General features: G+C 32.8%; 2 protein-coding genes across 5 annotated transcripts in view; one reads left to right on the top strand and one right to left on the bottom strand.

The window, feature by feature from the left end:
* Nucleotides 1-2,322: 2,322 nt before the first annotated feature.
* LOC126889573 (RNA-binding protein 34) lies at nucleotides 2,323-20,417 on the bottom strand. The gene is made up of 5 exons (XM_050657961.1): nucleotides 19,523-20,417; nucleotides 13,027-13,169; nucleotides 10,224-10,465; nucleotides 2,570-2,719; nucleotides 2,323-2,490 (listed from the first exon to the last, which is right to left on the bottom strand). The coding sequence occupies exons 1-5, from the start codon at nucleotides 20,308-20,310 to the stop codon at nucleotides 2,425-2,427; spliced, it is 1,389 nt and encodes a 462-aa protein (XP_050513918.1). The 5' UTR covers nucleotides 20,311-20,417; the 3' UTR covers nucleotides 2,323-2,424.
* A 92-nt stretch (nucleotides 20,418-20,509) lies between these two features.
* LOC126889556 (reticulon-4-interacting protein 1, mitochondrial-like) overlaps nucleotides 20,510-25,739 on the top strand; it is a 94,515-nt gene continuing 89,285 nt past the window's right edge. For all 4 annotated transcript variants that reach the window (XM_050657944.1, XM_050657954.1, XM_050657952.1 and 1 more), the window contains exons 1-2: nucleotides 20,510-20,760; nucleotides 22,702-22,939. In XM_050657944.1, the coding sequence (XP_050513901.1) occupies nucleotides 20,713-20,760; nucleotides 22,702-22,939 (286 nt within the window). In that variant the 5' untranslated portion in view covers nucleotides 20,510-20,712. The remainder of the gene's footprint in view (nucleotides 20,761-22,701; nucleotides 22,940-25,739) is intronic.

Raw genomic sequence — 25,739 nt, 5'->3', positions numbered from 1 at the left:
CGAAAATACAACTAAAAAACTACAAACATTTGTAAACAAATCTCTAAGAAAAATCCTGAAAATATACTGCCAAACAAAATAACTAATACAGAACTATGGGAAAGGACAAGCAAACTAACATATCTACTACAGTCAAGGAAAAAAAATGGAAATGGATCGGCCACACTTTGAGGAAAGACCAAAGCAGCATAGCAAGACAAGCACTTGAATACCAATCAGAGGGGAGAAGAAAGAGGGGCAGACCAGACAACAGCTGGAAAAGAACAACAACGAGAGAACACGAAAAAATTGGACTAAGATGGGGCGAAGTCAAAAAGAGAGCAAAAGATAGAAGAGAGTGGAGGGAATTAGTTCACAATTTATCCAGAGAATAAAAACAAAAGAAGCTGCGCTGTCCCGGCCAGACAGCAATCTTACATTTTTGGCCAAGAAACGCATAAGCGCCCAATACTCCACAAAGAGGGATGGAACTAGAGAGAGAGACTAATTAATAATTGTAAAATGTATTGTAACATAATCACATTTTTAATGTTTTAAACTTTAAACATGTTCTCCTGAACAAAACCAAAAATGTGACTTATCAAGTTATTTTCCTGTGGTCTTCAATTGTTTACCTTTTAATAACATAACCTCAGTCTTACTTTTTCTTCCTATAATTTTCTTTGGGCTATGGTCTTGAGAATTATCCAGCAACCAGGACCAATCTGACTGGCCAATATAATTAAAAGTGCGAAAAAAGTTGCTGAGCTATGAAACCAGGTGTCGCTTTTCCGAACTTGCACGGTCCCAATAAAAAACTGGAATAATGAATAGATGATAGTCAGCTTGGGTTCAAAAACAGACTAGGAGCCAGAGAGGCGTTATTTGCTGTTGTGGACGTGCATTGTGCATGTTTGTTACATTGATTTTGACAAAGTAAACATGAAAAATTTGTCCAACTTCTAAAGACCTAGAGAAAAGTGACTATGACCTACAAGAAGAAAAACACTTCTTTTGTTTGCTTTATGCTAATAATACACTAAGCACCAAAATTAACGCACCACCTTAAAAATGGGACATTTTTGATACCTTGTATTTCCTAAACCTGTTGTCCGATTTTAGGGATTTTTTTAATATGTTATAGCTTTATTCTTCAAGAATATCGATGTAATAATATTGTTGCTAAACAGATAAGTGTCATTGTATACCGGGTGTAACAATGATAGTGTGTTTTTTCCTGAAGGTTTGGAACACCCTGTGGACTGGCATATAAAATATTGATATTAAAACTCAACTGTAGCCTTATGCTTTCTTATGCTTTTTGGTTCATTTGCTTATGTTGGATAATAAAAAAGTTAGGTAATTTAACAACTAGCAACGTTCTTCATCAATACAGTGTGTTTCTAAATAAGTGCGACAAACTTTAAGGGGTAATTCTGCATGAAAAAATAATGACCATTTGCTTTATAAACATATGTCCGCAAATGCTTCGTTTCCGAGATACGGGATGTTGAATTTTTTCATACAAACTGACGATTTATTTATTGCTCTACAACCGGATGAGATATGCAAATGAATTTTGGTAAGTTTTAAGAGGTAGTTATTGCGCATTTTTTGGCATACAATTAAGAATTTTATATTCACCATTGGCGTGCATACGGGTCATATTACCCGGTCATATTGCCCGTATGCACGCCAATGGTGCATATAAAATTCTTAATTGTATGTCAAAAAATGCGCAATAACTACCTCTTAAAACCTACCAAATTTCATTTGCATATCGCAACCGGTTTTAGAGCAATAAATAAATCGTCAGTTTGTAAGAAAAGATTCAACATCCCGTATCTCGGAAACAAAGCATTTGCGGACATATGTTTATAAAGCAAACTGTCATTATTTTTTCATGCAGAATTACTCCTTAAAGCTTGTCGCACTTATTTAGAAACAACCTGTATTGATGAAGAACGTTGCTTGATGTTAAAGTAACTAACTTTTTTATTATCCAACATAAGCGAATGAATCAAAAAGCATAATGTTAAGAAAGCATAAGGCTACAGTTGAGTTTTAATTTTAATATTTTATATACGCCAGAATATTCCACAGGGTGTTTCAAACTTTGAGTAAGAAACACACTATCATTGTTACACCCGGTATACATGAAACTTATCTGTTTAGCAACAATATTATTACTTCGATATTCTTGAAGAATAAAGCTATAACATATTAAAAAAATCACTAAAATCGGACTAAAACAGGTTTAGGAAATACAAGACATCAAAAATGTCCCATTTTTAAGGTGGTGCCTTAATTTTTGTGCTTAGTGTAATTAATAAAAATCCAGTATACACTATATAATTGTATTTTTTCTTACAATTATTATTTTCAAAATAATAACAATACAACAATTATTTGTAAAAATAATTTTTCTTTTGTTAAATAATCTAACTAAAGCGGAGCTACTTTCTTCACTTTTCTTTTTTTATCCAGAGCTCCTTTATCCACTTTGAATTTCTAAAATTGAACGAAAACATTAAAACAATTGTTAACAAAGATTTTAGTAGATTTCAGTTTCTAAGTAAATGTTAATTACCTTTTTATCTTTATTAACCTTGGAACCTTGAAAACCCTTGTTATTAAATACCATGCGTCTTTTGTCTTTCTTGAAAGTTTTACCATCAGCTTCGGTATCTTGTGCCTGTCCACTTTTTCTTTCTTTTCCCATCTTGCGTCTTGTTGCATTCTGAAATGTAATTTACATATAAATAAAACAAGAAGTTTTGTGGGAATAGCGACTTTTGATAGGAAAAAAATGAAAATAAACAAGAACATCATAAAGTATAATTGCAAGCTATCAAATTGTTATATATAAAACATACGGCTTTTCAACAACAGTCATTTGTTTCGAGCTTCTGTCATAATATGTCGTATAATCCGTGTATATTAATATTATACACAGATTATACAACAGTGGCGTGGTGACTTTTTTGAAAGGGGAAGCGATTCAATAAGGATATAAAAATATTTTCTTAAGGGTCGAGGGTCGAGCCACTTCCCACCTGATAACACTCTGCTGGGGATGCGCAGGGGCTCTCTATCAGCAAAGTACTTAATTATGTGAGACGTCCTGCGTACAAGGACTCACACACTAAATCCGTGACGCGTGAATGCGTGAGGCACTCTATTCCCGCTATTTCTAGTGACTAGTGACCTATCATTGATCTGTATTGCTAGCTCGGGCCTTGAGTCCTCGCGCCGGGCTTGGTTTTCTAAAGAATCCTATTTAAAAAAAATTTTATACTCCGAGGCATTTTCCACAACACACAACTTTCACTAAAATGACACTTATTTATACTCGAGGTCTATTCTCCTATCAACATCTGATAATTGTTGAATGCAGTCTTTTTCAATGGATAATAGGGCTAACTTTCAATGTCTGTCTTCGCTTGTTGAATTTCTTTTAAACTCTTAATTTGAAACTCTTAATGCATCTTAATACTGCAAAACTTCGTTCAACTGATACACTTGTGGCTGGGATAGTTGGTAGTACTAATTCACACAACTTGACCACTTCACACAGTGACTTGTTTAAACCAGTAGTTATAAAGAAATCCCAGATTTCTGGGTATTTCTTTATCATTAATGTCAGTTGTTTCATAAATGACACTTAACTGAGAATGCAAAGCTGGGATATCAAAAAATTTTCATTATTTAATCGTAATGAAATAAATTCCTCTGTGGGAAATTTTGATGAATTATAATTAGAAATATTAAGATTATATATATAATTCTACAAATTTTAAATCGTTAAAATTTTGAAAGCTAGAATTCATTTGTTGTAGAATATTATCAAAAGGTCTCTTTGTTTCCTATGTTTTCTCTGTCTCCGAAATTATCAATCTTCATTATTTTTCTTTCATGTTCAAACCCCATGTTCAGTTTTATCCCAAATATTTTTAAACTGCTCTCGTTTTTTTTAATTATCGTATTAATAAAGTCATCAATTTGTCTTATACAAAATGCAATACCATTTGATTTCTGTAAAATGTCAAATAAAAGATCAGTAAAAGGAAAAATCTCTGCAAAAAATTTAAATCGAAATATTGTTTAAGCGAATGTATGTAATACCTAAGCACCCCTTAGCAGCAGTAACAGTCGGAGCATCTCACTTTCGCGAAGGCGATAGGATAAGCGCTTCCATGGTACCAAAATTCGCGCGACTAGTGGGTGCGGTCATTGAACCCTGACCGCTTTTTAAACGGGACAACTGTACGACAAGCGGCGATTTTGAGATGCGCTTCTGTCAGGAGTGGACCAAATAGTTGAATTGTGTGCATATTGAGTTCGTTCGTACGCGATTAATTTTTAATATTTTTCAATGCCTATTGCCTACAGTCGGTTCGTATATTCTTGAGAGCACAAAATTTGCCTCAAAGTCATAAAACGGTCGTAAAAGTAGTAAAATCATAGGCGGAGGTTCCGGAAGTGTTTATTCATTAAAATTAATGGAGATTTACATTTATCTTCCTTTCCAAAACGTTTATTGATATTCTATTTTGAATAAAATACGGCAGTAATTAGCGTCTCGAATATTTTTTTTGCGAATTTTGTGTAGTGCGGGAGTAGATTTTTTTCCATATTCCTACGAACATGTACGCACATCAACATCATCAATTTTTACACTGGTACTGTTGCGTACAGTCAGTAAGTCTGTATATTCACCAAGAGAGAAAACAGAACGTTTACCATGCTCTTCTTCTTCTTATGGTGCCTATCCGTTACAGATGTTGGACACTAACATGGCTATTCTGACTTTGTTGACTGCTGCCCTGAAAAGTCCGGTAGTGGTTAAGTTAACCATTTTCGCAGGTTATTCAGCCAGGATCTTCTTCTTCGTCCTAGACCTCTTTTCCCATGCACTTTATCTTGAAGTATGGTCCGAAGTAGGTCATATCGTTGTTCATTGCGCATTATATGGCCCAGGTATTCCAGTTTGCGACGTTTTATGGTTACGACTAGTTCGCGCTCTTTACCCATTCTATGTAGAACTTCTTCGTTGCTAACTCTGTCTATTCAGGATATCCTCAACATGCGTCTATAGCACCACATCTCAAATGCTTCAAGTCTCTTCAGTGATGCTTCAGTTAAGGTCCATGACTCCACGCCATATAAAAGAACGGAGAATGCCATGCTCTAGTTTCTCAGAATCCCAGAAACACTGCTCAGAACATAATCGAGAGTTGTGCCAACATGACGGGCGTAGGGGAGTAAACAATGTAGTTACAGGTTCCTATCAGAAAGAAAAAAGCAAAGTACCCAAATAAAAACGAACAATTAAAGAGAAGAAAAAGCCTATTAAAATTGATGAATTTGTCAAAAAGGGTATTCGAAGGAAAATTCACGGATTTTTTTTTTCAAAAAAGAAATACTTACCCAACTTAAACAAAATTAACAACTTAAACAAGATGTTATAGACGACTCGGATTTGCCTCATATCGGACGAACCAAATCACGACCAAAAATCACTTTTGATCGACCTGGAAGAGATAATATGTTGGACAAGAAATTATCAAGATTCATACGAAAATTCTGGGATAAAGGAAGGCCAATCTACTATCAGGAAGAAACGTGGGTAAACTCAGGTCATAGTCTAACAAAAATGTGTTCAGATAAAAATATATCAAGCTCCAGGCAAGCCTCTATGGAAGGTTGGTCTACTGGTATTTCCCCGCCTTCTGGTAAAGATAAAAGATTAATAGTTTCTCACATTAGCAGTGAAAAAGGATTTGTTAAGCATGGTTTGTTGGAATTTCAATCCAAAAGCACAAAAGACTCGCGAGGAAATGACAACTGGTGTTTTCGAAGAGTATTTTGAGTAGACGATTGAACATAAAGCACCAAATTAAATTATATTATTAGATAATGCACCTTATCATTCACGACTACTAGAAAGACTTCCAACGACTGCGTGGAAGGAACAGGATATCCTTGACTGGCTGCGGTATACGCCTCTGTCTTGCGAAGATGGAATGGTTACAGCAGAACTTTAAAAATTGCCTGGCTCCACAAATCTTAGTTCAAGAAATACGTAGTTGACAAAATGGTGAAAAGGCGAAACATCATAGTTCTTAGACTTCCACCCTACTACTGCAAATTAAATCCAATTGAACTCATTTGGGATCAAATGAAAAGTTCTGTGGGTAGAAAAAATACGTTATATAAAATACAAGCTGTTCGTGAATTGTTGAGTCTTTTCAACATATTACAGAACAAAACTAGAGAGATGCAGAATACATGTAATAGAAGAAGAACTAAAAATAATGTGGGATTTTGATAACGTAATTTACACGACGGTAGAGACACACCCGCTAATTATTAACCTGCAATACGACTCAGATTCCGAAGATGATTTTGTTTATTTTGAATTTGACTAGTTTTGTAATCGTAATTTGTATAATTTAAAAATAGGTATTAATCATAGACTTATATATTTATTATCATAGACATATTGTCATTCAGAGCGAAGTGACGACACCATCTTTTTTATTTGGCTCAGTGCTGTTTCACTTTTACGGATAGTAAACCTGCGAAGGTAGTCCTCCCTTTCCGTGCCTATAATCACACCTAATGTCATTTTAATTTCTCGATACAATGTGCTAGAAAGAGATAGCACCAAACCAGTCCATGAGATCTTGTCATGAAGCGCGGAGCGTAGGCTCACTCTATGTTCATATATACCTACCTCTATGGTAATAATTAAATAAATGTATCTTTTACAAATTGCAAGTAACTTCTGATTTTTGAATAAAATAAAGAAATTTTATTAAAACAAAAATACAATTTACATTAAATACAGTTTAAAAATATTAATATATTATTTATTTAGTTCAAATAAATGTCTTAATCATATACTCTACGACACTGGTTGGTAATTTTTACCCAAAATCGGATTATCAGCTTTACAACTCTATTGTATTCCTTCAGATACAAGGTGGGTTAGTCGAAAACATCTTAAACTGCGAGTTTTAGGTTGGCTTTTGTTATTATATCATATTACTTATCCTCTCTGTATTTTAGTTCCCTAATGAGGGTCAAACTTGTAGTAAGCTCTTAAGAAATTGCGAACAGACCATAGGTAATATGTAGATTACTTGGATTAGGGAAAAATTTTTATTATTAAATATTAATTAATAATATATTTTCTTATATCGACGTATAAATAGGGAAGCGGCGCTTCCCCCGCTTCCATGGACCGCACGCCTCTGTTATACAACATATAACAGAAGATCGAAACAAATGACAATCGATGAAAAGCCCTATACAGTTGAGTCCACGAGTCTTTACCCGTGCGTCATCATTTAAAGCATAGGAAATAAGTCGGAAATTTACTAAACGAAACAGAAACTGGGTATTACTCCGATCACGGGTTATAGTATAAAATTTGACGTTATCAAATAAACAGAATGTCAAATTTAAGTTTTGCTTTAAAATTTTGGTGCATAATTACATTTGAAGTAGCTTAATAAATTATTTTATTATTATTGATTAATAAATAAATAAACAATTTATAAAAAAATTCAATAACATATTTTCTTTTTGTTATTTTATTCACTTTGGCGGAACATTAAACACAAGCATTCCTTAACTGTGTCAATGAGGTTAGCTTTGTACGTTGCCAAAATTAATCGTAAAATAACATAAACTTACCATGAAATTTCAAACTTCAATATAAAATTAGTTGTGAAAACAACTGTTTGTATACTATAAAAAACTTCAAAATGCAAAAATTCGACAAAATAACGGCAAAAAATTCAACAAACTGACAGCCACAAAAGTAAACTAACCAAAACGTCAGAAATTGTACTTAATAGTTGTTTATGATATAAGTGTTAAAAGTACAATTTTACGACACGCATGTGAAGGTTTGCAGAATGAGCGAAGCGAATTCTGCAATTCACATGAGTGCCTTAAAAATGTACTTTTAACACGTATATCATACAATATTTTTTCTACAAACGTGTTTAAAATGCAATAATACAGTTTTGATTAAAGGGCACCGCACACATCTTATGGAAAATATAATGTCACTCAAATTCAATAAAATTTATATGAATAGATTCCTTTCAAATTAACGGTCAATTCTTATCTTTGCGCCAACTCTTAATTTTCAATAATAAGAGCAGAAATTGATATAAATCAATCTGAAATCAAATGGGTAGGTACATAAGTTGAGAGAGAAAAAATATTTTAAAATACCCAAATTATCGGTACATCCTAAATCTTCTCGGGCTCTTAAGCATCTTATTATAATAGTTTCACTAATCCGCTTAGGCCCAGCGGGGTTTAAGCTGTTTTGAATAGCACCCAGAGCAATAGTGATTGTAACTGACAAGTTTATGGACTCCAAAAATGTGATTTCGATAAACTTCAATCGCAATTTGCGCCGTAATTAATCATAATTAAGAGTTGGCGCAATGATAAGAATTGACCGTTAATTTAAAACAAATCTATTCGTATAAATTTTATTGAATTTGAGGGACATTATTTTTTCCATAAGATGTGTGCGGTGTCCTTTTTCTACAAACGTGTTAAAGATGCAATTTGTTAAAAATTGCGCAAATTGTACTACATATTAATATTAATAAATGTTAATAAATAAAATATATATATTTTGATGTTTGCTATCAAAATTTGACATTTCAGTTTTGCACTGCAGTGCCTTAAAAATTTTAAAACACCAAGTGCTTTAAAGTGATATTTTTAAGGCTCCTATGGAGTGCTAAAAATTGCATTTTTAACACGTTTGTAGAAAAAATGTGAAAACATCCCAAATCGTCTTTTTTGTACCTATCTCTTTTCTATGTACTGAGTCTAGATCGTTCATAAAATTAACATGTTTTTACTTAATAACAGGCGGTAGCTGGTTTGTCATTAGTGTCATGCGGAAGAGAATTATGCTAGATAAAAAGTATGTGTTTTATCTCGCCAGGTATTAATGACGCACTGGTAAAGACTCATAGACCCAAGTGTATAAGAGTTTATTATAAAGTTAATAACAAGTAATTGGACTTCGTAAGTCCTAGGTTCTCACCCAAAGTGAACGAAAGTAGAACCGGAAGTCGATATTTGAACACATTGTGTAACTTTGCGTCGACTGATATAAGATTTCACTAATTTTGAGTCATTTTTTTTAAAGGAAATTATTTCAAAACCGGAACTAACGATTCAGGCTCGGATTTTCAATACGGTTCGATTGGACTGACAGACGGACGTGCATAATTCAACTTTTTCACATTTTTTCAAAATTGGATGAAAACAAATATCTGAAAATCAGAGAAAGGAGAACTTCTACATGGATGCTATCTATAGTTCTTATACCACAAACCTTAATTGGCTTTATAACTTTATATAGATGAAACACTAAAAAACTACAACAATAAGCATTAACCCTTTCATTGCTGACGAAATATGTATACCTAACGCAACCTGGGTGCTGACTCGATTTTTAGCTGCATTTACGTTGTAGAGTTTTGGTCAAGATGGCCCTGGAATTGCTTCATCCATAATGTGAATCTAAAGTGATATCTACGTAACTCCATAGAAATACTTGTTTCAGTCAAAGTCAAATAAATCTTCTTCTTCTTCAGGTGCCATCTCCGCTACGGAGGTTGGCAATCAACATAGCTATTTTAATTTTTGAGGCAGTAGCTCTAAATAGTTGTTTTGAGCTGCATCCAAACCATTCTCCCAGGTTCTTCAGCCATGAAATTCGTCTTCTTCCAATGCTTCTTCTGCCATCTATCTTTCCTTGCATTATGAGTCGCAGGATGCCATACTTCTCGCCCCGCATCACATGTCCGAGATACTGTCAAATAAATACTAACCTATAAACGAATGTTGTGACGTAGTGACGTTCTTAGACGTCATCAGCATTCAAAGGGTTAAGAGATGTGAATCAAAATTGATGACAACTATATTCATAGCTTTTTGTTTGTCGATGACCAAATAATTTTAGCGGAAGACAAAAAACGACATCATCCACATAATAAAAAAGCTAGAATAATAATTTGGAAGCTGGGGATTGGAAATTAATTATGATAAAATGCAATACATCGTCAATGGAAACACCGTAGAAGACCAGGAGATAAATAACATCTCCATAAAACAAACAATTGAATATAATTACTTGGGGGTAACTTTACTAATGTGATGGGCTATGTCGATAGTCCTTAATCTGAAATACTTACCCGTTTATTGTCCTTCTTTTTGTTTTTCTTAGCAGTGTTTACACTGGACAATTTAATTCTCAGTTCTCTATCACCAAGCTTTACATTTTCCATTTCAAGTGCTAATTGTACTGCATCAGAATCTTGAAAGTTGACATAGGCAAAGCCCTTGCCCATACCTGTATAGGAGTCTCTTATAATTCTTACTGAAGATATCGGACCGCAAGGTTCAAACAACTTCCACAATTGTTCTTCTTCAGCATCTGAAAACAAATTGTATTGTTGATTTTTCTCATTACAGTCAATAACGAGATGGATCTTCTGAAGAATCTTGGCACTGTACTACATAGATGTTAAAATACACTCTTCAAGGTCAAAAGTTCCCCTTTTGTAAAAAATATGTCTGCTTATTAAATACTTGAGACCTAAACTATACCGGACCATAGTGAAAAAGTTTTAATGACCAGAATTGGTGAATAGATTACGAAATTTGGTCTAAAGAAGAAAGATGCTTCCACACATTTTCGTACATACTGACTACTGCTAGTTTAATGTTATCTCTTGTAACTTACTAACTAAAATGTAGGTACTGGCAGTAGTATGTAATTGAAAATAGTCTAGTTAATTTATATTCTCGACCTAAATTGTAGATAATGGCAGTACAAATTGAGTCAGCTTATTGAGAGAAAACCTCTCTCTATAGAATCAAACTATCTAAAAAGTATTATTTTATTATAAAAATTATTATCTTTTGAATAAAAAAAAGTGGCAAAATATCTGGAACCGTTCCAAAAATAGAGCTATCTTTTGTGACCACTAATTCCAAAATTGTTTTGGCAAAACAAAAAAATATGGGGTTCTACTTTGTACTTCAATTAAACATATATGGTAAATTAGATAACATTATATTCTTCTTTTAACAGTCTTGACTGTTCACTCCTGCATGTAAGTCTCCCCTTACTGTTTTCATCTTAATTTGAATCTACTTGTTTTTCTTTCACATCATCCAGCCATCTTTTTGGAGGTCCATCCAAACTTCTCTTATTTAACCTAGGTCTCCAGTGTACAATATGTTTAGTTCACCTGATATCATCTTGTCTGGTAACATGTTCTACTCCAGACCACTTCAATGATGCAGCATGTTATTACATCCTCTACTCTTTTTGTTCTACCATATTCTACCATATTTCTTCATTGTTGACACAATATTAAGTTATTCTCAGCATAAACCGTTTGACTGCACATTGTGTTACTCTCAATTTGTTAATAAAAGGGAATAAAATATCTACACTAAAACATCTTAGTACAACAAAAATAAAGAGTTGTCCAAAAAATATGAAAAATCTTGGTGTACATTTTCAGTTGGGTTTACAATTCAATAAGCATTACAACATTACTAATGAAGCTTTTAAGATATTAGGATTTATAATTATTACAGCAAGGTCTCGTTTTATGCGGATTATTTTAATGTGATTTTGAAGTTGTGCGATCCATCTTATCCAAATAAGCGAATCTTATCCAAAAATTTCTATTATTAACAACTATTTTAAATAATATTAACTATTCACATCCAGATATCAGTAAAGTGAGCTTTTGTAATTCGGGGATTCCCCTTGGTACATGATGTCGCTATTACATCATTCTGAGTTTCGTATTGAAAGGTATAACCTGTAATTGTTTTGATTTGAATAATTGAACTACAGTATTCTCTCTCTATAATAAACATGGATATTACGAGGTTTCGCTTATTACGAGGTATATTTGGTTATAATGAGGGAAAATGAGATCGAAGAACATATTTTTTTACCTGTTTTTGGCGTGGTGATAGCTATAAATAAATATCCCAACTCCCTGTGTACAGAAATGCCTAAAATCTGTATGCTTATCGAGACCAGTGATGTAAAAAACTCCATTGTCTGTCAACTTCGTCCTGTTTATCCACTGACTCTTTGCCAAAAGCTCCATTCAAACAATATTTAGTATTTAGCATTTTATATTGCTCAGAATGGTTTCACTGTTAGGTCTGGATCCCGCGTATGAAAAAAAAGTTGATTAATAGCAAGCTGAAAATTTGTTAATAGCTTAAGGGTGTCTAGTCGGATAAACTTTGATATATGGGAACACTGGAACAGGGGCAGTTTTAATTGTGGGGTCAGGTTCAAAATTTGGAACGGTCAGACCACGAAAATGGCACATTTATTTTGTCCGACAGAATAGACCTAAACTCTCCGAACAGAGATTAAACGCTCATGCAAAAATCAGACTGCTATTTATCACCTGTCATAATTCCCGTCATTTGACATATTCTACATGTTCCACTCATTAAAACGCCCATTTGGTGATAAATAGCAGTCTGATTTTTGCATGAGAGTTTAATCTCTGTTCCGAGAGTTTAAGTCTGTTCTGTCGGACAAAATACATGTGCCATTTTCGTGGTCTGACCGTTCCAAATTTTTAACCTGTTCCACAATTAAAACTTCCCCTGTTCCAGTGTTCCCATATATCAAAGTTTGTCCGACTAGACACCCTTAAGCTATTAACAAATTTTCAGCTTGCTATTAATAAACTTTTTTTTTATACAGGGGATCCAGACCTATGTAGGAAGTTAATGTTTTAGAAAACTACATATTCATATATGTATGGACAATATTATTGTCTAATATAAAGAGATCAGCTTATATTAGTCTGCCATTTCAGTTCACGTTATAGACAGAGTCTACTGTATATACATTATAGAAATATTACCAACATACTGAAATCATTACACCTTGAAAATTTGTTATAAGTACAGAAATCCGTATTTGGTAGCATATAAAATACTTACTAAAACTTAAGTTTCCTATGAATATTGCTTTAGATTCATCAGGTTTTTCTGTGGTAGAACAATTATGTACTCTTAGATGATGTTCTTCAAATACACTACCATTTGCTTGTAATGCTTTTTGAGCTTCTTCCTTAGTAGTAAATCTAAAAAAGATATTTTCAACATATACTGCTTATTTATATTTCAACACATATCGTTTAAAAAACAAGGGAGATATACAACAATGCACGAAGCATAAAGCTACTTAGTCACACCGTGAAAAGATGGTAGAGAGTACCAATATACCAAACCAAAATATCCGATAATCAATTTGGCTTTATGCAGGGCAGATCAACAACAGATGCAATTTTCATTACAAGGCAGTTGATGGAAAAATACAGGTATAAAGAAGCAAACGCTCATAATATTATGGTACATATAGGTATGAGGTTACAATATGAGGAGGGTACATATTATGGTATTCATTAATCTTTTATAAAATACTAAAAATTTAATTCTACAAAAAACTAGTTCTGATAAGGTAATTTGAAGATAGGCCAGTTAATGAGTTTGGCTTGCATATGGATTTAATTTAAACAAGCAGAACCTTTACTCATTATAGGCCAGGTGTTAATTTGATTTTGCTTCATCAGTGTACTTAATATCTCCAATTCAACTTTAAAATGGTTAGCAAATGTTCCAGTTGTAATGATGATCTTCTTGACAAGTTTGTCGCATGTGATAGCTGCCATGTTACTGTGCACCAGTCTGTACACTGTACTGGTTTATGCGGCTGTTGCTATCCAAAAAAGAACCTTAATGTATTTTTGTGCTGATTGTCGTTTATCTTTTAAAAGTGTACCCAAACTTATTAGAGAAATTGACAATTTTAAAAAGGAACTTAATGCTTTGAAACAGGACATGTTAAAACTTAAGGCTGAAAAAGGTGTAATTCATTTTCTGTTGATGATGTGGTAAATGAGCTTCATGAACGGGAAAAAAGATCTAAAAACATCCTCATTTTTAATCTTCCTGAATTAAGTAACACTTCTGAAGATGATTCTCAAGTAAAATCTATTTTATCAAGGGCCCATGCCTCCATCAACACAAATGAAGTCAAAATCTTACGCTTTGGAAATGTGAACAAGAATGGTCATCGTCCCATTAAAGTAATCTTTTCTTCAGCAAGTGATGCTCTTCATGTTATTAAAAACAAACAAACAGTTAGTCGCTAAAAAAAGATATATTTTATTTTAGATCAAACCCCTAACCAAAGAAAGCTGTTAGATAGTCTTAGGTCCGAGCTTTCAGAGAGACAAAACGCTGGAGAAGTTAATCTCATGATTAAGTATTTTAATAACATACCTAAAATTATTCAAAAAAACCTTTAAACTCTACTGACTTGGGACAGTTTACAGTCTATTACCAAAATGTCCGGAGTCTCTTAATTCCAGCAAATGTCATGTAATTAACTTTAACCGTACTCACCACCCAATATTATCAAACTATTACATTGATGGGCAATTGCTCAACACTGTAAATAAAATCAAGGACTTGGGGATTACACTGGAAAATTCTCTTTGTTTCAATACTCACATCATCAATGTCATTCAAACATCTATGAAAATGCTGGGTTTTGTAAAAAGAACAACTCTGGATTTTACAAACATATCCAGTATTAGAGTTCTTTATTTCTCCTTGGTCAGGTCTCACCTCGAGTATTGTTCTTCAGTGTGGTCCCCACACTACTTGGTCTACATTAGGAAACTTGAAGAAGTCCAAAATAGTTTCTTCCGTTACATTGCTTTTAAGCTTCATACCTATCAAGATTACACTGTATGGCAGCATCAACTGCAGGTCCCCTCTCTTGCAAGCCGGAGAAAACAAAGGGACCTTTTGCTATTATTCAAGATCTTATATGGTATATGTAGTTGTTCTCAAGTACTTAATAAGATCGCACTGTTTGTACCACCTCGCACCACTAGACAAGTGCGAACATTTTATGTACCATTCTATAGGTTTAATTATTCACTTTTTTCGTTTGTACCCACAGTCTTGAATTTAGCAAACTCCCTTTACAATTTACAACTGTTCGACAACTCCATCAGTCATTTTAAAAGAAATTTACATGGGATCACTATTTGAGTGAAAGGTCTATAATTTGTTAACTTGTTTTTATGATATTATTTCCTATTGCATATTTACTTCTATATTATATTTATATTTCTGTATGTCTGTTTTTATATTATATTATGTTATTGTTTTTATCTGTACACTATGTATTTATGTAACACTTTATGTTCAATTAAAAAATGTAATGTATTTTTATAGAATTGGGCTTGCCCGTAAAAAAATAAATAAATAAATAAATCTTGAGAAAGCATACGATAGAGTTCCTTGAGAGATTCTACAGTGGGCACTCAATAAGGAAATGAGTTCCTGGTGAATATGTAAAGATTGTGAGATATGTGTATGAAGGAATAACAACTAGTGTTAGGACTGGATAGGTGTGGAAGAGACTGATTAAGTTTTATGTGAAAGTAGGATTGCACCCAAGGCTCGGTGCGTAGTTCTTATTTATTCTTATTAGTTTTGGATCAGATACAGTAGACTCCCGTAAGTTCGGCCTCGGTTAGTTCAGTCTCCGCTTAGTCCGGCCGGCTCTCTGAGCTTTAGTCACACACTTTGCACATCAAAAATCATTATAAAAGAAAATTCAGAAAAAAATTACTGACTTTTTTAAGTGTTTAAGAAGCCAAACCACCAATGTGCAATAATATTTTTAAAGTTTATTAGGCCTAGAGTTCTGTAAGTATTGTTTAATAATATTTTTGTAACGGTCTATCTTTTCATATAATATTATGTTAAATATATGTCAGAGTATTCCTCTGTGTTGTCTTCTACTTAATGTAAAGTGTTTTGTTTTTGCTAGATCCATACAAACAATGAATGGGCATTTTTTAGATAAGCATCGGTTAGTTCGGCCACTTTTAAATTCGGCCGAGGGTCTGGTCCCGAGGTGGCCGAACTTACGGGAGTCTACTGTAACAGCAAAACTGCAGGGTAACATTCCCTGGTGCTTAATGTATGCTGGTGATGTGGTGTTGATGGGAGATAGTGAAGGCGACTTACAACAACAGGAACAGTGGAGACAATCTCTTGAGGAAAAAGGTTTAAAACTTAGTATGACACAGACAGAGTATTTAGAATGTTCGTTTAAAGATGGAGTTACTACAAATAAAATGATATTTTTAAATGGTGAAATGATTGTGAAAAGTGAGAGTTTTAACATGTTCCATGCGGATGGCATACATGTGAGCCACATGATGCCTTTCACATATGCCGGACAGCACGCATGTATGCCATTGATTATACACATTTTAAATAACTATTTTTTTTTGTCAGTCATGAGTATAAGTCTTAGGATCAAGCACCCTCACGTATTGTGTTAAGTACCTAGGATCAGTATTACACAGTATTGGGGAAATCAATGGAGATGCATGCAATAGAATTAGGGTTGGATGGATGAAATGGAAGGAATCAAGTGGTGTGTTGTGTAACAGAAAAATTCTACTAAAGCTGAAGGGAAATGTCTATAAGACCGGCTATCATATATAATTATACATTTAGATTATACATCATTTGTTTGGTCACCTCAATATAATTTATATATAGTTTTATATAATTTGTCCCTAACAACATCTGTTTTTCCTGATTACTGGAAAAATAGTTATATTATGCCTATTTACAAGAACGGAGATAAAAGCAATGTTAAGAACTATAGAAGTGTTTGCATACAGTCATCTATTCCCAAACTTTTTGACAGCTTGGTTTGTGGTCAGTTAAGTTGGTTATGTCGAAATTTAATAAATAAGAATCAGCATGGGTTTTTTTCGGGTCGATCTACTATTACCAATTTAGTTTTATATCAGAATACATTAATAAATGCTATGGAAGACTTTAAACAAATTGATACAGTGTATACAGACTTTTCTAAAGCTTTTGATCGAGTTGACCATAGCATTTTCCTTAAGAGGCTCATCGATGTTGGTTTTGGCATAACCACAGTCACCTGGGTCAAGAGTTTTCTGTCTGGCCACCAGCAGAAGGTTAAGGTTGGATCCTTTCTGTCAAACTCTATTGAAGTTACATCGGGCGTTCCTCAGGGCGGGCACTGCTCACCGATTTTCTTTGATCTGTTTGTGAATTCTATTTTCGACTGCTTTGAAAACAGTAATGGTTTAGCTTTTGCTGACGATTTTAAAATATCAAAGATAATTTCTAGTCCTTTAGACCAACACCTTCTGCAGGAAGACCTGGATAGATTGACACATTGGTGTACAGTAAACAAACTCAACCTAAATGTCTCAAAATGATGTTACATTAGTTTTTTCAAAGGTAATAAGAAGATCAATACTTCATATAAAATAAATAATGAAGATCTGAAATATGTTTCAAAAGTTAAAGATTTAGGAGTGATTTTTGACGAAAGTTTGAGATTTGTTGAACACATTGATTACGTAACAGTTCAGTCTTCAAAAATGTTAGGATTTATTTTGAGACACTGTAGTAATTTTTCAGTTGACACTGTAAGAGGAGTTTATTGTTCTTTGGTGCGATCTAAACTTGAATATGACTCTATAGTATGGTCTCGACACCATGCAGTTCATAATATGACTGTTGAAAAAATTCAACACAAATTTTTGAGGTTCTGTGCATTTAAATTAGGTGAAACTATTGTAGATCACGATTATTCATTAATAGAAAACAGTTTAAAACTTAATACACTAGAAAATAGACGTAATCAAGTAGGATTAGTATTTTTGTATAATTTAATAAATGGAAATTTAGATTGCTGTGATCTATTACAGTGTATTAATGTTGCTATACAAACTAGAAATCGAAGAGGTGATTTTATAACATTTTATATTCCTTCCCATCGCACAAGTTATGGCCAAAATTCACCTATAGATCGTTACTGTAAACTTATAAATGACTAACACATTGAAATTTTTGATATATCTCTGAATATGTTTAAAAATAATTTAAATAGAGTATTTATTTAATTTTTTTGTTAGTTCTAAGGTTACAAGTACCTACCTATTCTTACTCTAATATTTGTTATCTAATTATAATGTTGTTAAAGTATTATTGGTACATATTTAGCTCGTAAACTTATTATTGTTAATTGTATAACTTTTAATGGGGTAATCCCGTCAATAAATAAATAAATAATAAACAATAATTGTCATATTAATAAAATCGAACAAGTTCAGCTTAAATTCTTACGTTATTATGATTATAAGATGCATTTCACTGGTCAAAGTTACGAGTCTTTACTGCAAATTATTCGACAAAGTTCGATAAAGATTTTTGCTTCTTATATAACTTAATTCATGGTCATAAATTCTATATCTCACTCTTAAATAAAATTGGTCTACGTGTACCTTCAAGAACCACCCGTTCTGTGACTACCTTCCACGAAGTCATTAACCGTACAAACTATGGTTCAAGTTCCTATCTCTGTAAAACTATTAAATTAGCAAACACATTATCTCCATATGTTGATTTCTTTATGAACGACTTTACTGCGTTTCCCACACAATTACATTTATAATTTAACTTAATGTTTTAATTTCAGGACTGATTTGTCAATTACTGTTATTGTCTTTGTTCTAAGAAAGTTGTATTTGTCAATTGCAAAATGTTTGAGATATTTAGATTTTATTTGGTACTTTATATTATAGGACTAGCTCGCAATTGTTAAATGAGAGCAAGTAATTTTATTATTGTTTATTATGTATTTACCAATTTTGTACTAGATCTTATTTTGAATTGTTTTTCTAGTTTGTGTGACATTTTAATTGTATTATTTACTAATGGACTTCGGTCCATCAATAAATAATAAATAAAAATAAAACTGAATATTTGGCAGTTAATAAGAAAGAGGAACATTGAATGCATGTGGCAGAAATGAGAATGCCTAGAGGGATGAGTGAAGTAACAAAAAAGCATAAAATTAGGAACAAGTATATTAGTGGAAGTCTAGGGTTGACACCAATTGAGGGAGCATAGGTTATGGTGGTTTGGCCATGTTCAACATTGAGATATTAACACCTTGGCTGCATTACAGCACAAATAGACAAATAGTTGCCTACATCAACTGTGTCATAACGCACAGTGGCAAATGGGGTATACGTGATATATATGACTAGTAATGCACCCAATGTATGTTTATAAATATCTCTAAATGCAGCCAAGGTGTTAATCACCCAATATGAAGAATTACTGAACTGAGGGTTCCTGGAAAAAGTAGGAGAGTAAGACCAAAGAAGAAGACTAGGGAGGGGGAGACACTTACGGCAGGACATGTTGGTACAGGGGATTGATGTTGACATGACCCAAGATAGAAACTTATGAAGAAATGCAATTAAGTAAGCCGACCCCACATAGACAACTTGGTAAGAGAATGATGGCTATTTATTTATATTGATTCATACTTGAAACAAAACATTACCTTATATAACAGTAAACACTATTTCTATCAGGATGAAATTCATTTTTAATTGCAGCCACCTTTTTAGGTATCTTTGGATCAGCCACAGGAATTCCTCTAATCCTCAAAGTTTCAATTGTTCCGTACTTTTTGAAAAATTGTTTTATCTTTTTCTTTTTAATCTTGATTGGAACATTACCTACAAATATTGTCCTCTCTTGTTCCTCCGGATCATGTTCTACTTTTACTTTCTTTTTTGCAGTTTCTTTTTCTTGACCATTCTGTTCACTACTTACTTTTTCATCAAGATTCTCCTCATCATCACTATCAGCTAAACTGCTTCCATTTAAATTGGACTTATTTTTACGTGTTTTACTACTCGTCTTCTCTACTAGTGATTCTGTATCTTCTATACTAACTGTACTTAAAGATGTTTTCCGTTTCTTATGTTTTTGTTTTTTAATTGATGAACCTTCTGTAATTTGTTCTTCGTCCTGACTAGTAGAAGATTTACGCTTTTTCTTCTTTACAACTAGTTTTTCGGGAATATTGTCATCATCTTGACTATTTGATATCTTCCTTTTTTTCTTTTTCTGGTTCTTTTTAACAGGATCACTAGACGAGACTACCTCCTGTTTCAAAACACTAACTGACGGTTTGAGCTTTTTCTTTTCCTTCTTTATTGATTTTGGTGCATCCTCTTCTTCAGATTTAATTTCTTGTTTAACTTCAACTTTTACTACCTTAGGTTTGTTTGGTGTATTTTTACCAGATATTAAGTCAGCAAGACTTCCTATAGTGTACTCCATTTCTAATAAAGTACTTAGTAATAATTTAAAACAAAAATTATCAACATAAGTTTAAAGTATTTAGTTCGTATACACGTGCGAACCACACAACAAACTTTGAGGTTATGTTATGTATCAAAGTTTGACAGATCAACTTTTTCGTCTTCCCACAATCAGAGGAAGTAGCAAATGTAGCTGTCATTGTCAATAATTTTACAATAACATAACCTAGGAAAGTTTGGGCAAATGGGCAAATAAGAATAATTCTGGTTGTAGTCTAATTTTATACTGATCTATTTATTTAAGCTTAAACATGTTAAACTTTACAAATTTTCAATGGCCAGGAATATTTTAAACTCTTCACTTATACATTTTATATAACGTTGTTATGTAAGTTTAAACTAAAAGGTTAAGGACGAGGAAATGGACGAACTTTTATTTCGAAGTTCACAGAGGATAGAATCTATCCAGGTAACATATAAATAGAATTCTTTCTTTCTCCCCTTCCTTATACTCTTTCAGGTGTCGTATTTGGGTTAGTTATGATATGCTACATATTCACTTATCTCTTCCATTCTTTTGTCGGTAATTATTTAGTGTTGACTCACCGCTCCCACAAGTCTGACAACTGTATATATGGTATCTGCCTTACCTTCTTATCATTTTAAAATTAACAATTAACTGCGCTCGGCTTTAATTTTTGTATTTATCTCATTTAAAAATGTGAAATTTTCACATCAATTTCAAATTATGGCCGCCATTACAGTATGCGCAGATCACTTACGTATGGATTGATGACAGTTTATTTCTGCAATGTTTATGTCTGCAATTGATATAATATGCAGTTTATGTCTGCAATTAATATAATATTAATTATTAATAAAATTAAAAAATTAATATATTATGTATTATACAGTACAATTTCTCAAAGGAGGAAGACCTAACCCTTCGGTCCAAACCTAACTTTCGGGTATTAGAGTGTATAGTGTTTTGTTAATTATTAATACAATTTAAAAAAAAATAAAGCACCTTCCGTCTTTGCACAAGAAATTATAAAAATTTTTAAATTAGGCAACATTGCAGAAATAAACTGTCATCAATCCATACGTAAGCGATCTGCGCATACTGTAATGGCGGCCATAATTTGAAATTGATGTGAAAATTTCACATTTTTAAATGAGATAAATACAAAAATTAAAGCCGAGCGCAGTTAATTGTTAATTTTAAAATGATAAGAAGGTAAGGCAGATACCATATATACAGTTGTCAGACTTGTGGGAGCGGTGAGTCAACACTAAATAATTACCCTTTTGTCTTATGCTACTATTTTCATTTCCCGCATCTACTGTTTTTGATGTATGTTTTTTCCTTTTTTGTGATATTTCTTGTGTTATGAATTTTTTTCGTTAGTCTACTGGGTTTTATTCTCATCAGATGATTATCCTCATCATCCTGATCTCATCTCTTTGGTTATCCCTTTTTTGTCTCATTTCTTATTCTATTTCATTTGGTCTTTCTTATCTCCATTGCGTTTATACTATTCTGCTTTTTCATTTTTGTTTTTTGGGACAACTCTTTTCCTCAGAACTGAGGCTAGTGCATAGTATATTTTTTTTGTTCTGTTTATTACTGAGAGATCTATTTTTCCATCATTGGTAATTATACTTCCAAGATATGTGGTAACTACTTCCAATTGATTATTTTCCTGTATTGAGAGCATTTTCTTCTTTTTCATGGATGACCATTATTTTACTTTTCTCAATATTAATTACCCTTTTTAGTTCTTCTATTTCCTCTGTTCATATGTTTATAAGTTTTTGTATTTTGATCACAGAATCTCCCATACAATAAGGCATCCCCATACAATAAGGCTTATGTTTTTACTAGCTGTAATCTTTGCTATCCTATTATTGTCCATATATTTGGTTTGTTCTTTCTCCAGTATTTCTAATCAATTCGTTCATGACTATTATGAATAGTAGAGAACTAAGACTGTCTCCTTGTTTGATACATCTTTCCCAATTGAATTCTTCAGATCTTTCTCCTGCTATCTGTACACCTCCTTTTACCACTCTGTAATTACATACAGAGTGGTAAAATCTGAGAGAAAACGTTTCAGAGACTATAAAGGAAGTGGTCTTGATATCCAGATATGATTTTACATATCCGGATCGGTCTGTCGCCACATTGATCTGGATATGGCCGGTTTTACTGTATTTTAAAACATACCCATGACAACAGTTGACATGTTCTCCTTTTTTGTATATTGGCACTATAAGGTTATTTTGCGTCTTTTGGGATTTGCTTCTTTTTCCATGGCTCTTTGTATATTTTCCATTTGTCAGTTTATCCCTTTTTCTCCCATGTATTGAAATAGATAAAATAAAAATAAATAAATATGTTGTGTTTTAGATACAAAGTAGGGTTTTAGCAACGAGCACTATAGAGGCTTTGGAAGAGTACATAAATCAAGGTAGAATAGTTTTAGTGAATGCATTTAATAGTCCACACTTACTACATTTAAGGGCCCACGTCAAGGAAGGAACACTGAGAGTTATATCAATTACTAATGAGTTTAAAGAAAACATTGTATCTTTTGTAAATCCGAAACAAATGTATTTAGCCCTTCTTAATGTATTTGGAAAAAAATGTGAGTATTTAAATAAGTTACATAGATAAGTATCATACAATAATATAATCTGCACAATCCATTGTTCCTCAGTATGTTAGCTTAAAAGCCTGTATCGAAATTTATATCCACATAAAATATTATTTATCGTTCATGGAAATTAACCATAAGTTCAGTTTGATCCCTAGTCTCCCCATGGTATTTTTGAATACCACCAAATTCTGGTACCCTTATATGTCCCAAGTATTGAAGTAGATCTAATTTGACGACAGTCTTTTAAATATCATGTACAATAGAACCCTGATTATCCGAGTGCGGATTATCTGTGCTATGATTTTCTATTACTCAAGTTGCATTTTTGAGGTTTTATTAAAATAGCGTCATCGTAAATCACTTGACAGAAACTCTATATTATGACGAAAGAGAGACTCATAATGAAAGATTTATTTTTTCTGTTGTCTTTTTATGGTAGGTACATATATGTATGTGTATACGTACATACGTATTATACATAAGAAATACATGTTCGGGTTATCTGTGCTTTTCAATTATACATGCCACCTCTGGTCCCGATAATCGGGGTTCTACGGTATTAGTTATCAGCTGATATTTAATACTTCAAATGTCATTCAAATGATTTAGTTTTAAATACACAATAAGATTTGTAGGTACTCTAAAGAATCGTTGGGAAAAAACAATGTTTTTAGCTTATTGTAAAAAGTTTGATCTAAAAAATAAGATGGGCTTAAAAGTACTGTTGGTAGATAACTTTCAGAAAGACTCTAAATGTGGTGGGAGGCTAAAGGTTAACATAATATGTTTATTTTAATGTTGCAACTTCCCCTCTGAAAATCGTTCTTCATAATCTTCATTTCGATTTCTGAATGATCAGAAGAGCAGGAACCCTTTGGATTAAAGCAGCACATGGTAGTTTGAATGCCAGTATCTAAAATAATCACTTAAAGCATGTTTTCACAATATTTCAATTTTGGTTTTCCAATCCATTGCCTATCTTTGGTAAAACTAATTTTCATATCTTATAATGGCACACAATTTGTCCCAAAGCAGTTAACATGCACCAAATATTCCTGTAGCTTCCTCCTTTGGTAGATGATGTCTTAGTCACCTAATAAAGCCACAATCAGCTACCATCTTCTAAACTCAACACTTTGCTAACTGTAGGCTCTTAATTTTAAACTGGACATTTTCTCAAACTGTGGCACTAAATGTCACAGCACGAAGCATTTAGTTTCTGAAAAATATGATTTAATGGTTTTAAATATGAGCTATTCACACTTAGTCCAAGTAATGAATCTTAAAATAATACAAAACCTCGCAATTTTTACAGAATGGATCGATTTGCTTGAAAATTTGAGACTAAGTAGTGGATAGTCCAAGGATAAAAATCTATATGATGCCGAAAGGCGCTTTTACCATGGAGTTGGTTGCCACCCCGTCTCGGGGGGTGTAAATTTTTTATTATATTTTGACCGAAAAAGTTGGTAAAAACGTTCATTCTAAGCAAAAAACGTTCTTTACTTTTTTTTGGTAAAATAACTATTTTTCGATTTATTCGCTAGCGAAAGTGTTAGTTTTATATCGAAAAAATCAATGTTTTTAATAAGTTTTCTGCTAATAACTCCAAAAGTTTTCGTTTTATCAAAACAACTTTACTTAACAAAAATGTACCTTTTGAAAAAATAAACAAAACCGTTTGTTTTTAATTTCCTTATAGACCAATAGTAATCGAGCTATACTATATTATAGGTTAGCTCTTCTTCGTCAAATGCTAAATATTGTAGTTTCAAAGTCAAAAGACGGGAAAACTATGCATTTTCGAGGATAACTTGTTCAAACTAATTTAAAGTATATAAAAATATCTATCTCAAGAAATAAAATAAAGTATCTAGCTCAATAATTAAGTGACTTATAATGAAAACAATGTCAGTCCCTATTTTTTCAGCGAAAAAGTGATCGAAAGCAACACCCTAATCACCATCCTAATTAAAATTAGTCATTGACCTTATTTGATCTTCTTTATTTATGTATTATTAATAGCACCGAACAACCCGGAACACGAAGGTGCACTTCAATAAATTTCATTGTTTAGCTGTCAGACAGATTCTGTGACCTTGCGCCCCAAGTGGTCAGATCCGGCTTTGCTTAAATAGATGTTGCAGCACCGGTGTTGATTTTTCAAATAAGTGTATCAAATAAAATTTATTTAATTTAAACTTATTTAACATATAATTTTAATTAAAAAATATATCGTGACCTAATAGAGATCTAATAAGAGCTTCTCTGTATTCTATGTATTTTATCTCTATTTCTGTAATTTTTTTGTACAAAAAATAGGAGTTCCAAGCTCTACAATAACAAAGTATGTATAAGTACGTTTTCAACAATATTTTATATACAGGGTGTCCAAAAACTCTACCGACAAACGAAGACAGGAGATTCCTCAGATAAATTTAAGACATTTTAACCTAATTCTTCTAGTCCGAAAATGCTTCCTAAGAGGGCTAGAGCTCTTTAAATATGGCGTCTTGTAATTAGTTTTTCTTAAATAACGCCAGAACGCTCTCATTTAGAAACATGAGAATTGGTACGCATATTTATCTTTCAGAGGATAAATCGATTACATTTATTGTGAACTTTTAGTACCGGCCATAGGCGTCCGTTTTGGGTAGGGCAACGGTTATTTTATCGGATAACTTTTATGTCTTTAACTTTTAAGCATTTTTGACACTGGATTATTAAATTATGAGGTATCCTAGTACTAAAAGGTACTCTTCCTTTAAGTCGGTAGAACACACGGTTT

The sequence above is a fragment of the Diabrotica virgifera genome, chromosome 1 (genome assembly GCF_917563875.1).
Source record: "Diabrotica virgifera virgifera chromosome 1, PGI_DIABVI_V3a".
Classification (NCBI taxonomy): Eukaryota; Metazoa; Arthropoda; class Insecta; order Coleoptera; family Chrysomelidae; genus Diabrotica; species Diabrotica virgifera.
Note: the sequence above shows the minus strand (reverse complement) of the source record. Positions and strands in the feature narration are given on the sequence as shown.